The sequence below is a fragment of the Chaetura pelagica genome, unplaced genomic scaffold, assembly GCF_000747805.2.
Source record: "Chaetura pelagica isolate M959 unplaced genomic scaffold, ChaPel_1.0 scaffold139, whole genome shotgun sequence".
NCBI lineage: Eukaryota > Metazoa > Chordata > Aves > Apodiformes > Apodidae > Chaetura > Chaetura pelagica.
In genome coordinates this window covers 6,469,638-6,486,551 of record NW_009970717.1, presented here as the reverse complement: position 1 = coordinate 6,486,551, position 16,914 = coordinate 6,469,638, and the positions used below count along the sequence as shown (strand labels likewise).

Below are 16,914 nucleotides of genomic sequence, written 5' to 3'. Positions count from 1 at the left end.
GAATGATTGCAGCTGAGGCAGCTCAGGATTCAATGTGCTGGGTGTTTTCTGGCAGCAGCAATAATTTCCATTTATGCTTCCTAACACCTTGAAAAAAGTAAAAAAGAAAAACAAAATACAACCACAACAAAAAGCAAACAAGAAATCCCAAAACAAAATAGCAAAACCAAAACTACTATCCTTTTAATTTCCTTGCAGGACCCAGATCTTTTGTTTCATTGCTTTTCCTTTTAAGCCTCCATGGATTTTACTTTAAAGGAATTTTCTGTGAGTGTTCCTAGAAATATGATGGCTCCATGAGGCACAGCATGCTTGGGTGTTACATCATTTTTGGGAATCCAGCTGCCTTCCAAAACACAGCCACAAAAAGGCTAAACCAGGCAACCTTTTGTCTCAGAAAGAATCCCAAAACCAGACCCTCTAGGAAAAATTACCAAACTTGTGTATTCATCCCAAACTTGCTGTGTATGTTACTGGTGCACAAATGTGGGCTCCCTGATTCAAGGAAATGAAATGTGACCCATTTGAGTGGTGTCTGTGCAATGCTGTGCCTGGACTAGTTAATTTACAAGAAAACCTGTGCTTTGACAGCACCCAGATCTGAAAGTTCCCTGGAAGGATCCTCCTAAAAAAAAAAACAAAAACACATAACAATCATAATGACTTCCCTTATGCAATTCTAAACAGAAAAACCCCTCACACGTGCCAGGACATGCACTCATGGGAACATGAAAATTATTCCCTCACTTCTCAGGCCAGCAGGGACTCAGACTGGCAAAACTTGAACGTTCTCCAATTCTTGTGTACATCTTAACAGTAAGGAGTCATTTTATTGGTCACATAGCCAGGTTTTAAGTATTTTAGTTTAGCAATAACTAAGCCTTTTTTATACATAAAAAGTGACTATTCCTTTTCTCACCATCCCTGGTTTTGGCCTCTACTAGTAAAAATGGGCTTTAAGATTCCTGTATTTGATGCTACATTGATGGCTTTGGCTTGAACCACAAAGTTGTGCACAAACACTTCCAAGACAGCCAGCATCTGATGCAGCAGGGCTGCTCAGCCTGCTCCAGAGCTTGAAAGCAGTTTTAGGATTAATCCATGTCCCCACAAGTCCAAATCCCTCAGTGTCCCAGAGCCACTCCCCTCTCCTACACCATCAGTTTTATGCAAGCTGTCAGAGCTCCCTGTCAGAGCTCTCATTTGAGCTTTCACAGCCCTTGCCTTTACCTCCAGCCACATGGACAGTCCCACACATTAACACTTCTTGAAATGCAGAGGTGCTCCTGCAGCAGGTGGCCACCAAAACTTCCCCACCACAGTTTTCTGCCATGGCCAGTCAGTGTCATCACCACAGAAATGCCTGGAATTTTACCTCTCTTCCCAGCTGGCAGTGCTAGAATCATGCATTAGAGATGGTTGTCATCAAGGCCCCGTAGAGGGCAAATAGATACAGAATTTTTTTAAGTTACAAAAATAAATTACTTTGTAACTCACCTTTTGTCTCAAAGCTACATTTCTTAAAATCAAACATTCACACGAACAGGTAATAATGCAGAGTAGGAGAGTGGGAGCCCCAGGACACCAACCAGGGATTTGCTTGGTAAAAGCATCTGAATGCATTTACCTCTTGATTACAACCTGCATTCCAGAGGCTGGATCAGAAGGATGTGTATAAATCTACTCTTTGATCATTATTTCTGCAGCATATAACTTCTTTTAAGCCATACACGTTTTTAATATATACACACGTGATTAGTGTGAGGCATTAAGTAACATTTTAGAGTACTATTTATGAGGCCTTTTCTAGGACTACAGCCAATTTCTTCCATTTCTCAGATGCTTTCCTTCATGCCATATGCTTTTTCTTCAAAACACCTTTGAAAATACATCCAAATCATGGTGGTTAGTTTGGGGTTTTTTAATATATCCATTTCTACTGCTAGAACTTAAAACATCTTCTCTTCCCAACCCTGCAATAGTTCTGTATTAGGTCAGTCTTTTTAGTAACCAAATGAGTGTAACACCCAGAGACTGGTCCCCATCAGCATTACCATCCACATGGGTCTGTTGGTCAAACACAACTTATTTTGCAGCTCTCCCAGCCTCACAGTTTGGATTATTTGCCAGAGAAGCCATTAGGAGAAGAAATTGACCTTTAATACTACAGCCCATTAAGTGACACAAAATTCAATAATGGGTTACAACAGAATTATCTTTAAAACACAAAGATTCCTGTAGGAACAAAACAATAACAATCTTTGATACCACCATGACTGGGGACTTGCTAAAATATCTTTATCGTTAGGTGAAGAGATAAAATTACTACTTAGAACATGAATTTCCTGGTAAACAAAAGTTAAAAAAAGTAATAAATCAAATCTTCCATGCAGGTGCCTAGTTTAATGTCTGCAAAGTGCAAGATAATATTCATATTAAGTGAAGGGGAGGAAAAAAACATCACAACTACAGCCAAACAACAAAGCAACAATTAAAGATGGGTATGAAGACAGCTATGGAAAACAGCTCACTGGCTGCTAAGAGGAATTTTGGTTGTGCAATATATAGTGTGCCTAAAGGCAAAAATTCCAACCCACCTAACACCCAATTTAGGTGTAGCTTTAGAGGAAAACAACCACCTCTGTTGAAGATGGAGAGAGGCTGACAGGCAGCAAGTTCCCTCACCCTGGAGGTAACTGAAACTCACAGGTTGCTGCTCAGCACATCCCCAGCACTGCACCCCATCCCACCCACCTTTCTGTTCAGCTCACCCATTGCCTTTGTGCCTTTTGGGATGTGTCCTGCCCAAAACAAGGCACTGACTGCCATTTTGTCCCTTTTCCCTGGGAAAGGTCCCCTGCCATCTTCCTCCTCAGTGCTCTCCTACTATGGGAACACAGCCAGACCAGGAAGGGAGGGTCTGTAGCACCAGTTCCCAAAAGCACAAAGGGGTCAGATCAGACAGCAGATGAGAGCCACAACAACCCGGCTGTTAAATATCAGGGGGCCTATTATGTCCTTCTGCTCACAAATAAAAAATTCAGGAATTAATGGAAGAAATGGTAAAATACAGAAACAGTCCCAGATTTTCAGAGTGAAAAACAGTTTTGGTCACACTTTCTCAAAGGAAAGTGTGAGACTGTAATCAGGGGACTGATGTGAATCCACAAGGAGAGAAGCCTCTGTAGGAAAAGCAGTAACCATGACAAAAGGTACAGGACAAGAAGATTTCCACCCTGGGGCATGGAAATGGTGGGCTCAGTCTGCTGAGCACCCTCTGCATGCACAGGAGCCTTGCCTTGATGTAAAAGATGCAGAAAGGAGATGGAAGAAATACTAGAGATGTAAATTCAATTGTGATTCTGTTCAGCTGGCTGCAAGAGGGCATCAGATGGGAAGGATTATGAGAGAAGACTAAAGGTTGCTCAGAAAGAAAAGAAAAAAAATGCATCTACATTTAAAGTCCAGAGTCTAATGACTTTTATTTTTTCATCATCAGAAAAGAAACGCAACTTGTCAAAGCAAGACACAGGACAGACAGCCAAGCCAGAGAACTCAAGGGGGATGAGGATTCTTTGAAAATATCACAGCCTTTCAAAGCCCAAGGATGTGATGGGTAATGCAAAAACAGAGTTGGGTAGGAAAAAAAAAATAGGGGAGCTGCCCAACCTCTTGGCATTGCTGAGCATTTTCTGACATAGGGCACAGGGACAAACAGCAGCAGGGAGGGCACCTGACATTCCTAGAATGAGTTTAGGGGAGCAACCAAACTCATTCAGAAGATGGACACTGGACTCCAGTAAAGCCACCCTGAATACTGACTGATCTTAGGGGAGTAAGCACCAACTCTCACCAGAGCAGAGGGAGACACAGGAAGGTGTCAGGAGAAATGGTGGAAAAACTCAAGTTTTCATAAACCCAAACCAAATAAGGAATCTTCAAAAAGCAGAAGTTAGAACAGAGTTTACTCATAATTGTAGCACCACAGACATATACAGGCAATGCACAGAATGACCAAGACAATCTTATCAAAGTAGTAGCTGATGTACTTACTGTTACCTTTTATAACACTGAAGGAAGGAGACTGTTTGCTTCTTTTGTGAAGGTCTTGATCTGTCTTTGTTAATTTATTCCCCAACCAATTTATGTTGCTTAGTCTAGCAAAGAGGACATATTATAAGCATTGCAAATTTACTTTAGAAAATCTGGAGGAAAAAAGGGCAATAATTTCTCAGGTCCAACAGCAACAGAAGCAAAAAAATAAACCACCCCACATATTAGGCTGAAGCTGCAGTGAAAAAGATTTGCATTAGACATTTCTAAATCTCTCCAATGACAGGAATAATGTTTATAAAGTTGAAGAAGGTGGTTGACTCTTGAAGATTTATTTTCTGTTTTGTTTCAAAAAACAGGTTATACATCTGTCTGTGTGCTGGTGGTTCCCTTTGAAGCAGACAGGAACTATATGACCTCATGAGATACCTTACACAGAAGGCAAGATACAAAGACATCAGGAAAACATTGACATTCCTCAAAAAAATGCCCCTTCAGGGGATAGTTGTCTATTTCTGCTCATCCACTGCTATTCCTGAGCATTACTCTTAACACAGAGATTTACCTCTGCTTGCAAGGCAGTGTAAATACAATTTAACAAAGACACTAAAATAAAGAGCAGTGTCTTGAAATAGTTTTTCCCAGTTCTCTCATCAAGCAAGACAAATGCTGACGGATACCTTAGAGATGTTTGCTTTCAGCTTCTGATGTCCTCAGTGCCCTTGGGACAGACTCAGCATCTTACTAATGAAAAAGTCATAGAACCACAGAGGAAAGTAGCAAAAGATGCAGAGGGGCACGTAAGCCCCTTTGCCAGGGGTGTACAAGCCGTGTGGTCTCCTGGCCAGCAGAGCATGCAGGATTGCTCTCAGCACAGGGGAGAGGTCAGCATCACAGTATGCAGGCATCTGCAGGAGGTAGCTCTTCAGCCCCAGGAGGTAGTCCTCACCATAGTCTTGCCTTGTGTCTGCTGGGAGGTTCTCCATCAGCTCCTTTTCTTGCTTATCCCACAGGTCAGATGTGCCTTGTATACCTGGAGCAGCAACATGAGAGGATAACAAGCACATTAATTTATAATTAATAGATAATAAGTTGTTCTCCACCACCTTCCTTGTAGGTAGCAGTGAGATTTGATGTTGTCCTCAGGGAGCTGCCAGGCATGTCCACAGAGCAAGGAGCTGTGTGACACCCACCCTGCCCCAAGGTGGGCACAGAGGGCAGCAAGGGTGCATGCAGCAGGAGAGGAGGCTGTAACCTGGATGGGAGCTGCAGAACCTGCTCAGAAGAGGGGAAGGAGGATTTGGAAAGCAGCAGGATTGCAGCAAAGGGAAGGAGTGGAGAGATCAGAGATTATATAGAGGAATACTGGCAGCAAGTGAGCAAGGTGGGAGGTAGAGCTGTGGATGTTTGATCCCAGTTCAACAAGGAGAGCTCTGATCTTAGGAAGGCAGGACCAACAGCGAGTCCTGCTGCTCTCGTGCAGGACAAGTCAGCTGCAGCACTGATCAACCACACCCTGATGCTCAGTTTGGTGACTTCATCACAGCTACAGCAAAGGGAAGGCACCAATGACCTGAACCCTGTCCTGTCTCAAATCAGAGAGAGGCCTGCCCAGGAGAAAGGGCTAACCTTGACTCACAAGGGAAGCACACAGAACTGGAGGGAACATCTCTCACAACGAAACATGGATCTTAATTTCCATAAGCAACATGAAGAATGGGGGCAAAGTCCGACTGCTCTGACTGCTGAGAATCTCTCAGGCTCTGTTTGAGGATGCTGGAGGTAGAGGGAAAGAAGCAAGGCAGAAAGAACTACCCAAAATGTCAAATACGAACCTGTTCGGAAGCCTGATGGATGAATTGCAGCAACTTGAATTCCCCATTTGGAAAGCTCTTGCCTCATTACTCCAGAAAACATGGACAGAGCTGCTTTTGATGCACCATATGCAGCATACCTTGGCAGTGGAATGCCTCCTGCAGGAACAATATAAACATGATAAAGCTCGATGGTGACTCTTTCCAGCCTTTATTTTTGTGATTTAGAAGGAAGATTATAGCACAAACAAAATTATGCAGCTCACACTGAGGTTAAAGACAAGTCAGTGAGGGAATCATTTCTTTCTAGAGGTTAAAAAAAAGTTAACATTGTAAATTAGCAGTTGCTTATAGCAATTATGCTCAGTAACACCTGATAAGACACCTTGTATGGCAGAAAAAAACCAAACTGTATTGCATTTAAGGGTAAAAATTGCTGAAAGTTAAGACTTAGTTTCAGAAACACAGGTAATGTTTTCATTCATATAAGTAGTGAAGCAATCATTTAACGCTGCTGTTCTAGTTGTCACTGTAACATGAATTCCAAGCTCCTATTATAAACCAGTTACAACAGGGTAAGTAATCTCATTTCTAGCTTTATAAAGACAACTCATCTTCCAGTTCTTTCCAGCTAGTTTCAGAAAGACCAGAGGTAGCAGGAGTAGGGAAAACCTCCATGGATAAAACAAAGCTGGAATCACACCCCCAGGCAACAGGACTCCCTGAGACCCATTGTAGAAGCAGATCCCCTGCCTATAGTTAAATTCTATATTGTCTAATATCAGCAGCATTTGTTCAGAGGGGGAAAAAAAGAAAAAAAAAAAGCCACTGCTTTGGGTGAATTTCAAATAAATCCATACGTTTTTATTCCAGAAAATAGTATCTTCCAAAACCAGAGATTTCCACCCCAGGCAACAGGACTCCCTGAGACCCATTGTAGAAGCAGATCCCCTGCCTATAGTTAAATTCTATATTGTCTAATATCAGCAGCATTTGTTCAGAGGGGGAAAAAAAAAGAAAAAAAAAAGCCACTGCTTTGGGTGAATTTCAAATAAATCCATACGTTTTTATTCCAGAAAATAGTATCTTCCAAAACCAGAGATTTCCTCTCTTTCAAAAACTGGCAGATTGTCACTTCTCCAGCTTTTGAAAAATCCAAAGACACTTATCACTGCCAGTTCTCAGGGTCATCACAGCCACCACAGGCGGGGAGGAGGGAACAGAATGGGCAACCCTTCTCCTTGGGATGTGTCACTCCTCCTGCCTGCATGGGTAGCTGGGCACATCCTTTGATACAGCCTCCATTTCAACCATTGCACATTTATCTCCAAGTATTTGAACCTTCTTTTCAAAGATACTTCGATAGAGGAGAACTTTCAGGTAAACCATTGGTGCCTTTTACTGGGCTTTGTACTGCAACGACCAAGGTATCATGGGAGCTCCTTACACAGAGTCATACCTTTGAAGAAGTAATGTTAATTATTCTTCTGTATGTATCTGAGCAAGTTAGAGCTTCAATTGGTTTGAGTCAATTGAATCACATACTTTTTCCCTCTCAGGTCAGGCTAACCTCAAGACCAGTTAAAATAGCTCTGCAGACAGGAATAGACTCAGCACAACAAGCCCTTGCTAACTTGCTTGCTAATGTTTTACCAAACCAGGACAGCCCCTCAGACCCCACGTTAAGAGGAAGTTATTTACCCAAAGCAGCCTGGCTGCAGGAACATCTGTGCAAACAGCTATTTTGTTTCAGCGGGGTCATTATCAACTCCTGTAAGGGCAAACCATTCAGCACAGTAAAGCTCTCCACTTATTTCTGCAAGGCAGGTCAGGGATTCATGCCAAAAGTTAAGACATCTGACCCAAAACACCAAAAGTGCAAGCTTCACTTGGGTGCTCAGAACACAGAGGTCTGTCCTCTGTCTCTGTGCTTGCAAGGGCTGGGGGGCAGAGCAGCACTAGAACGGTTCCTCTGATCATGCAGTCCTGATTTCTTCAAGTGTCAGCAACAACCATAAACACAACTGTGCAGAGAGCAAACAAACTTGGGATTATAAAAAGAAAACAGATGACAGTGCTGGAGCTGGGCTGAGGCCACATCCTCAACATAAGCCATGAATACAAGGGAAAACCTTCCCAAACCACCCCAGCAATACAGCAGGATTCAGATGGACACCAGCTGTGCAAAAGGGTCCAAGCAGACAGGGCAAAGGAAAATTTGTGAGGCAGGTGATATGGCAAAGCCTTAAGAGGTCCTAAACCAAAACACTTCCCAGCATCATGATATCCTGCTCCTAGTAGGTCTCAGTTTTCAAAGAAGCATTCTTGCTCCTCAGCTGTTGGCTACCAGATACTGTATTACTTTGGTTCCTACATCCTAGCATCTCATCTGTCCTCCTAGAATAGAAGGTTTTTTATAAAGGCATACATAAATAGTAAGCACAGGATGCAATTTATGGGACAAAGCTTGAAAGCACATTATATGCTGTTAATAATGTTGAAAAAGTTATTGAATTAATGAAAAAATACCACTTTGCTAATAAGTTAGGTTAAATATACTTAAGAAGGTGCCCAAAATATTTTTAAAGAAATTATCATGCTCTCTTCATGTCCCAGGTTATTAGCAGGCCACACTCTAGGACTGTGCACTCTGAAAAGAACAAGAGGTTGCAGCAAAAAATAATACTAGCTTCTGCTCTTGAAGGATTAAATGTTTCTCTTCAGCAGGTGTTTTATCATTGTACTTTCTCACTCTAACCATAGTACTTGTGCCCTACAATAGAGGTGGAGCTGCCCAAGTGAAATATCTAACATTTATTGTAGACTGTTACAAATGGCAAATGCCATGAACTTACTCAAAAGATTTACTCCAATTTAACTCAAAGTATTAAAAAAAAGTTGCAACCTTCCCAAATGGAAGACAGCCTGTCTCTGCAAAAACCAGACAGCTTTTGGCCATCTCCACAGTGTGGCTCAATCACACACTGAGGTGGTCACAGACTTCTGCTGAAAAATGGTACAGAAGCACCTGTGATTTACCACTCACCTTTCTGGAAGCTCACACAGGTCTGAATTCTACTGTCCTTTATGTAACAGTGTGTTTTTAGCTGTATTACATTTTTCTTCTTTAAGGGCTGGTTTTCTGCAAATGGCTTCCCAAGCAAAAGAAAAACCTGGGCTTATTACCTGGATATCAATTCCCTGTTGACAAGCAAAATGGACCAACACCTTCCTCAGCATTTTTGCCATTGTTTTTTTGCTGTGGCATCAGAAATTTATTCAGTGCTTTGGTTCTGCTCACCTGCCATGCTGGACACATTCACCAGCCTCCCCTGGGATTTCCGAAGCAAGGGTAAGAAGGTCTTGGACACATCTACAGCCCCAAAGAAATTGACCTCCATGCATTGCCTGTATGTGCTCATGGGGAGCAGCTCACCATCAGCAGGGAAGCCCAGGATGCCCGCGTTGTTCACAACTCCCCAGAGCCCTGGGAAGAGGAAAAAGCACAGGGCTGCTACACAGAAGGAAATCAATTCCATGAAGATTGAACTGATGAGCTGGATGGTGCCTCTGGAATAAAGCAGAGGTGACCTGCAGCTACAGACACACATTGCCCACTCCATGAACAGTCATCATTACTTTTTGTCTGTCCCAAAAAGCAGGAGTCACCAATATAAATTGCACCCTGACTGCCTACAGACTGTGGTGTGGAAATGACCACACACAAGCCACGATGCAGCCAACAGGCAAGAGATGCACCTTGTGAGCAGCTACATTAGTGCTCCCATTATAATGGAAACAAAACCAAAACAAAACATAAAAAAGCTGTACCTGAATTTTGCAACTTCTCTGAGACTTTTTTATAGGCTTCTTTGACTTGGGTGGCGTTGGTTATATCCAGCTGCAGAAGAGAGAGTCTCTGAGAACAGGTCTGTCTCAGCTCCTCAGCTCCAGGTCCATCCTTATTCAAAACCCCAGCAAACACAACAAAGCCCAGGCTGTCCAGGTATTTAGCCAGTGCATGTCCAATCCCAGTATCGCTTCCTGAAAGTAACAAAAGACACTTGAAAAGTGAGTTTGTCCTAAACCATCATCTAAAAAAACACTTGGAAATACACACAAATGTAACTAAAAGATGATGATGAAATAGTCATTGAAATACATATGAGAGTAGGAAGAAACATGCAGATCTGAAGGTTTGAGGAGCTGGACCTTCACATGTTCCACAAAGACTGATAGTTCATGTCCCCTTGGCTCAGAGCTGATGGCACCAGCTCATGTTCTCCCACTGAGGGGCTCTCAGATTTACAGAAATAACCCCCCCAATCAGTTTTATATAAATATTCAAATTGAAACCTCATAACAAAAGTATCCAGAAAAAAAGAAGAAAAAAAAAAAACACACCACAACACAGAAGTACTTTAACTTGCAGTCTCAGATAGACAAAGCAATTACAGGGCACTGGAATTCAAATAAATTGTTGGGTTCTGTTCGTTAATTCAAAGAAGTTGTGTTATTTTATTCAAACATCTATCACCTGAATCTTCCTGAAAAATACTTTTTGGTCACAGGCTGGCACCAAGCTAAAGCTGTTTCTTTACCTGCAAAGGAGCTCAAAGCATTCAAACCCTAAGAAAGCTTCAGAATGGCATTTTTAGGCCAAGCCAAACAACACCAGCTATTTAATTCATGCAAAGTTGCATCAGAAATTCACATTCTCTCTATCTTCCTCTAAACTTATTTCCAAACTTTGTGTATGTAAAGCCATGAACTACTAAACAGCAGAAGCACACTTAATGCAAACACACAGCAATCTCTGCAATTATAATTGTGCAGTTCCTCCCACCAAGTAACAATTATGAATATTTAATTAATAATTCAATTGATTCACAAGCCTGTCCCTTTGACACAGCATTTTGCTGCCACTACCTTAAGATGCTTTTAAGTGTTTTCTCTCTGTATCTTTTTAAATTCCAGTTTCCATTCTTCCCACCTACTGAGAAGCATGTTAGCAAAGGAGCAAACATCTTGCCCATCTGCCCCCCAGACTCCCAAGGAAGTGACACGGGGCTATGACAGAGACAAGGAGGAGTTCCTACAGACTGTGCTGCAGGAGTTCTGCAAAGGGCAATAGCAGGAGGAAAATGAGTTGATTAATGCAGTTTTTACATTGTAAAACAGGCGTACACCAGCATGTCCCATGATGCGGCACTGCACCCTCCCCTGCAACTATGGCAAAGAAAGATCCTGGATGCTGATGTGCCCCAAGAGCTGTGGAGCTATCCCAAGGCTCAGCTATCTCCTGCAACAGCAATTGATCACATGAGCACTCAACTTCCAAACCCACCTGCATGGCTGAAAACCAGAATGAGGGACAAAGAGCTGGCACTCCATTCCTTTCCTCTTCTGCCAAAGAGCTGAGATACTTCCTACTTAACTCTAGCAGAAACTATAAGGGTTAATCTGTGATATTGGCACACCGAGCAGATATTATCAGTTATTCATGGGCCTGTTCCTGTACTCAAATCCCAGTCAACAGAATTTGACTGCCAAAGATACTCATCTTCATCATGATAGATCTTAACTTCTGGGTTCTGTCTTTTACCTGAGGCTTTAGTCCTGAAAGGTGAAAAAATATTCATTCCAGCTGGCTTAAAAGAAACATGTACTAAATGCCTGGACCTATCAACACAAGAATTACTCATGCTCTACTTAAATCCTTTTAAAAAAAAAACAGTGGTTTTTGAAGTCTGCAGTTTGTTGAAGAGGCACCAGAGCACCACATATATCACACTTAGCTTCCCTCAGCCCTGACCTGAAGGAGAACAAACCTGCATTCTTGGAATTCCCTGAAGAGACATGAAGGGGCCTGCAAATATCCCAAAGACACGACAGATTTCTGGGTTCAAGGGTGGGGTGTCTTTCCTTCTTCCTCTCTCATAAAAAAATCCCAATTCCTTCCCAGCAAGCACACAGCCAGAACTACACATCACCTAATTTTACAACAAAGCTTTAATTTGGGAAGGGAGAAAGTGCTCAACAACTAGGTTTGTCCTCAGACCAGTTAGTGAAGTCCAGAGAAACTTTACCCTTCAACCCAAATTCAAACAAAACTTAGGTCTCTAGAGGGTAGAAACAGAGAATTCCCTTCCCCCCACCTTCTATTGCTTCTATGCCAAAAACAAAAATCTGACAATTATGAGAAGATTTATTATAAGGAAGGCAGTCAGACCTGACTTTTTGTCAGTCAAACTGACATTTGAAACCAAATCATTACTGGAAATTTATCATCAACTCACACTGAGCATTAGAAACACCAACTCACATGCCAAGAATGAAAAGCCCATGTTAAAAGAATAACTGAGGCAAAACTTCTGCATTTCCTGATACTCCAGAATTTTGTGGTAACTTAATTTTTTGGGAAGCTCACTATTCCACCTACCAAACTACAATAAAGTGTTCACATGCACAGCAACTTCTGGTTAAGGACACACCCAGCAAAAGGATCATCAGAAATGCTTTACCAATGACTTTAAGACCAATCGCACACCCAGACTCACTCATGTGAAAAAGTATTTTGACAACTGGGCAGATTTTCCCATATTGTGGTGCTTCAGTGAACTGTCTGCTTAAATAACACACAGCAGAACCTGTGCAAGGGACATCCAAAGAGGACCAAAAAAGCATCTGACAAAACCCATGGAAACACACACAGAGTTTACTCCATCCTCTGGCCAAAGGAGCTGTCTCACGAGTGCTGTGTGGCAGCTGCCCAGAGCACAGCTGCATTCCTCAAGCCTGTGGGACTGAAAGGGGCAGGGGGAAAGAAATAAAGAAATAATAAAAAGTCACTATTTCCCATAAAGTGCCTGCCTCAGGTCTTGTCTAAACTGAAGAAAAGGTCACCTTGCATCTGCACACATCCCACCGTTAGTGTGGGGAAACAGTGCTACAATCAGGGCAATTTAACCAAGAAATGTATGAAGTAAAACTTCTGTTTCAGTTGATGGAGGGTTTGATTGATTGATTGCATACCAGTCTAGGCTCAAAGGCTAAGCAGAGCCTCCTCAGATGTGTTAACTGACAGAGATGTCCAAACTTGCATTTCTTCAGGACAGCTAGTCCTGAAGTACCTTCTTCACCTGCTGGAATATATCAAAATAGTCTTCACTCCCCTATATCACTTTAATTCAAATTCTCTAGAGCAGGTAAGCTCTGAGAGAGGTTTGTTTTTTTCCTGAAAAACTGCAGTCTTACAAAAAGCAAGGAGATGCCCAAGTGCAAGTGCAACCCCTGTGTCTGCAGGGGTGGGAAAGGAGTGCTCCTTATTCCCTCTGCCTGATACCCGCTTCATCTGAGACACCTCCAGCGAGAAGCTCAGAGAGGAGATAAACCACAAGGGGAGAACTCACTGCTCATCTTGTTCTCGCTCAACTTTTGTATTTAACCCCCATATTAAAGCTTGCTAAACAAATCTAAATTATTTCCAGGTGTCCCTATAAAACAAAATGAAATTCTGCAAGAAATAGCTATATAAACGAAAGCAATTTAATTCAGCTTTCCAGAGGGGAAAAAGAAAATATAAACCAAATAAAAGCAAGTTAACAGTGCAAGAAGCAGTTGGCAGGCACTCTGGTTTAAAGGTTTGATTAACACAAATAAACAACATTTAAAGTTTTAGAAGAAACAGGAAAAAAGCTATAAAACTACAAAAGTGCCATCCCTGCAAACTAAAAGTGGGTTTTGAGTGGCCAGAGCGTTAACAGAGACTGAATTCATTAGCTCTGAACTTTCACTGCTAAGTGGAGGAAATTACTCAGTGCCGAATGATTTCATACATCGTTTCAAAGAAATGGCACCAAACCAGTGGCTTGAAGTATATACATGATATATATACAGTGTGCACTGTGTAAACGTGTACACCAAAAGACAATCATACATCCGTAACCAGTGCAATAAATTCAAGTAAACAAAAGTAATGTATGATTGGAGTGTTCTGAGGGCTTCCAGAAACTAATGTCTCTCCTAAAAAATTAGACAATCCTAAGTGTTCTCAGGCTTTTTTGCACCAGTTAATTTCACAAGTATGTCTAAAAAGCTACTTGTAAAGATTAAATGAGACACTAAAAAATAACAGCATCTATTAAGATGCTTTTCAGCTTAATTTCAGGCCACTTATTTACCTGGAAAAACATCTCCGGCAAAGCAAATAAAACAGTAAAAAAAAATAAAAAGGAAAACCTTACAAGCATGCACTTTATAGGTCCCTAACTCAAGGACAGAAAGTTTTCCAGCCCACTTGTGAGAAAAGCCAGTTTTTGCTTCCCAGAGCACCCCCGTGGCTCCTTACCTGTGATGAGCACGGCTCTGTCGCCCACAGGCAGCAACGCGCCGCCGCCCAGGTACCCCCAGGAGAGGAGGCAGGAGAAGCAGAGCCCCACCAGCCCCCAGCCCACACCCAGCACTGCCAGGCACAGCAGCCCCAGCAAGGCAGGCAGCAGGCTCCAGACCAGCAGGTTTGCTTTCTCCACAGGGTTTCTCATGGCCATGTAGCGCACAGTCACCCCAAAAAGGACGGTGATGCCCAAGCAGAGCCATCCAAGGAGACTGCCAGCAAGAGCATCCATCAGCAGGGGTGAGAAGCAGGCACACACACCCCAGCACCAGCTGGGTAAAAAGCAGGTGTTGCTAAATGCAGCATGTGTTATATAGGAGCAGGGGGTGGGGCAGAGAAAGGGGACTCTGTTTAGAGGTTTGACATAATCTTGCTTACCCTTGGCATCAGCAAGAAGCAGGAGCTTTCCTTTCCTTACCTTTTAATCCTTCTGCCTGACAGCTCCACCTTCTGAACAATATGCTGGCTGGATAATGATTGACAGCTCTGGGAATAGACATGATGTAGCAAGCTCTGCTTTCAGGAAAAAATTAACTGCTATATGTTTTACAAGTTTAAAGTGCATTTTTATATATAGTGAAAAAAGAGCAAATTCCTTTATGGGAAGCAGTTGGAATTTCTTGCCTAAAAACTTAGGGTGCTGCACAGATTTTGGATGGGCAGTGAAGAAAGGGAGACAGGACAAGGTTATTTACTCTCTGTAGTGCAAACTGTGTGGTTAGTGTTGGGGTTTATTACTCCTCCTTCAACAAAAAGCTTAAAATTACCTTCCCTGCTTTAGTACACACCTTTGGCAATTTACCTACTCCACGTTCAGTGAGCACCCATGGTTAACTGATAGTCGGGGGGGCCAGGAAGGGGTGATTGCTGGTTTACCATTAAGGGCAAACACTATTAAGTGAACACATGTAAAACACCTGAGACTGAGTCTTCAGCTGACCTCCAGTGATGACATTAACCCTAGTTTTGATAGGAAACACTGGTTTCAAACCCAGAACAAGCTGGGAAAGAAGAAGGGGGGGGGGGGAAAAAAGCAATTTATTAACTACACTTGAGAGATGTTAACACCTACTGTGGTGTACTCTGGAAGTTATTTAAACAGTAAGAAAATAATTAAAAATCCATCTAGGTCATAGGATTGAAATACAATGTTGGCAAACTTAACTCTGAAGATCCCTGCTAATTGGTTTGAGAAATGAGCCTAAGTTACCACACAACATATTAACATAAGGTAGCTGGTTTTCTGAAAGAAAATGTACTGCTGACCTATTTTCTTTTAGACAGACACTGGAACATTGAAGTGCAGGGTGCAAACCTAACATGAAACACAAGCACATTTCCCTTCCATTATTCCTTTGAGGTTTTATGGGATGACAAGTCCGTTGAATATAAATTTTTAAAGGCAGTGAAATTGTTTACATACCTCTATAGGTAGCTTACATTAGGGAGGAGGTCACTGTCTTAAAGAAACTTTACCCCTGAGGTTTGCTTGCCATTCACTACTATCATGAACACTCATTCATTCTCCCACCAGGCACAAAGTGTAAACTATAGTCACTCCACTTTGCCACTTTCTGTTTCTGCTTTTAGGAGCATGGTGGTCTTGGGGTCCATTAGACCTTGTCCTCCATTAAGGCAACTTCTTAAAGATTTCTCTGGAGAATTTTCTTTTCTCTCCCCAATTGGTCATTATGATTACAAACATGCTGGCTTTTAAAGCATGCACTCTCACACTTGAGGATACAAAGAGCTGGAGGTTTAGCATAGTGAGAAGAGGGGCAGGAGTGACCACATCCAGCTTGATGTCCACCCTGGGTCTCCTCAGCCTGCAGGGAAGGGACAGAGGTGGCCAAGGTGCCACGCAACGGTGGCCACTGTGCCTGGTCCCTGCAGAGACATCTCCATTTGAGCTCTCCCCTCTGCTCCATGCTCCCTTGCCACATCTCCCAGAGAAATGCATAGGTGCCCACCCTCTCTGTCACACAGTGAATCAAGGGGGGATACTGGGGCTGCTGGGGGTGCCACGTGCATGCAGGGAACTCACACCTGCTGCCATGCGCTGACACAACACCCTCTGCACCCTCCACGCTGCGGGACTAGTGTGGGAAGGGCTGGAGGGAACTGATCTCTGAATTAATGTTTAATTTCTATTTGTAATACAAATAGAGCTACGGAAGGCTTCTTCTAATGAGAAGATGACCATGTGTTCATCCTGGTCTGTGAATGAAATTCTATGTAAGTGATTATACATGAACACAAGACTGCCATGGAGTTTGCATTGCTTCCTATTTCACTCTGCCATGCCTGCTCAGACTACCAATACACACCCTTATTTCACCTCCTTCTGAATAGTTTTGCTGGCAAAGCTGTGGCTCCTCCAAATTATCAGGACAAATTATCAACATGACACCTGACTTACAAGGAGAATGGATTTGAGACACTTGATATTGAGCTAAGCTTTAACTTTCTACCTTTGCCAGGATTTTTTGTCTTTCTCCCCAGCTTTTCAGAGCCATCTGACAATAACACAGTGCCCTGCCCCTTCATGCCCTGGCAAACTATATATTCTATATTGAAGTCTGAACACTGCTTCCATAGTCATTCCATACCAATGCCAAATAGCTGCAGAAAAACAATTCAGGCCAGCCTCCT

General features: G+C 42.6%; 1 protein-coding gene across 1 annotated transcript; it reads right to left on the bottom strand.

Moving 5' to 3' along the window:
• Nucleotides 1-4,766: 4,766 nt before the first annotated feature.
• Nucleotides 4,767-14,494, bottom strand: HSD17B2 (hydroxysteroid (17-beta) dehydrogenase 2). The gene is made up of 5 exons (XM_010006198.1): nt 14,218-14,494; nt 9,699-9,911; nt 9,169-9,354; nt 5,889-6,026; nt 4,767-5,086 (listed from the first exon to the last, which is right to left on the bottom strand). The coding sequence occupies exons 1-5, from the start codon at nt 14,492-14,494 to the stop codon at nt 4,767-4,769; spliced, it is 1,134 nt and encodes a 377-aa protein (XP_010004500.1).
• Nucleotides 14,495-16,914: the final 2,420 nt, after the last annotated feature.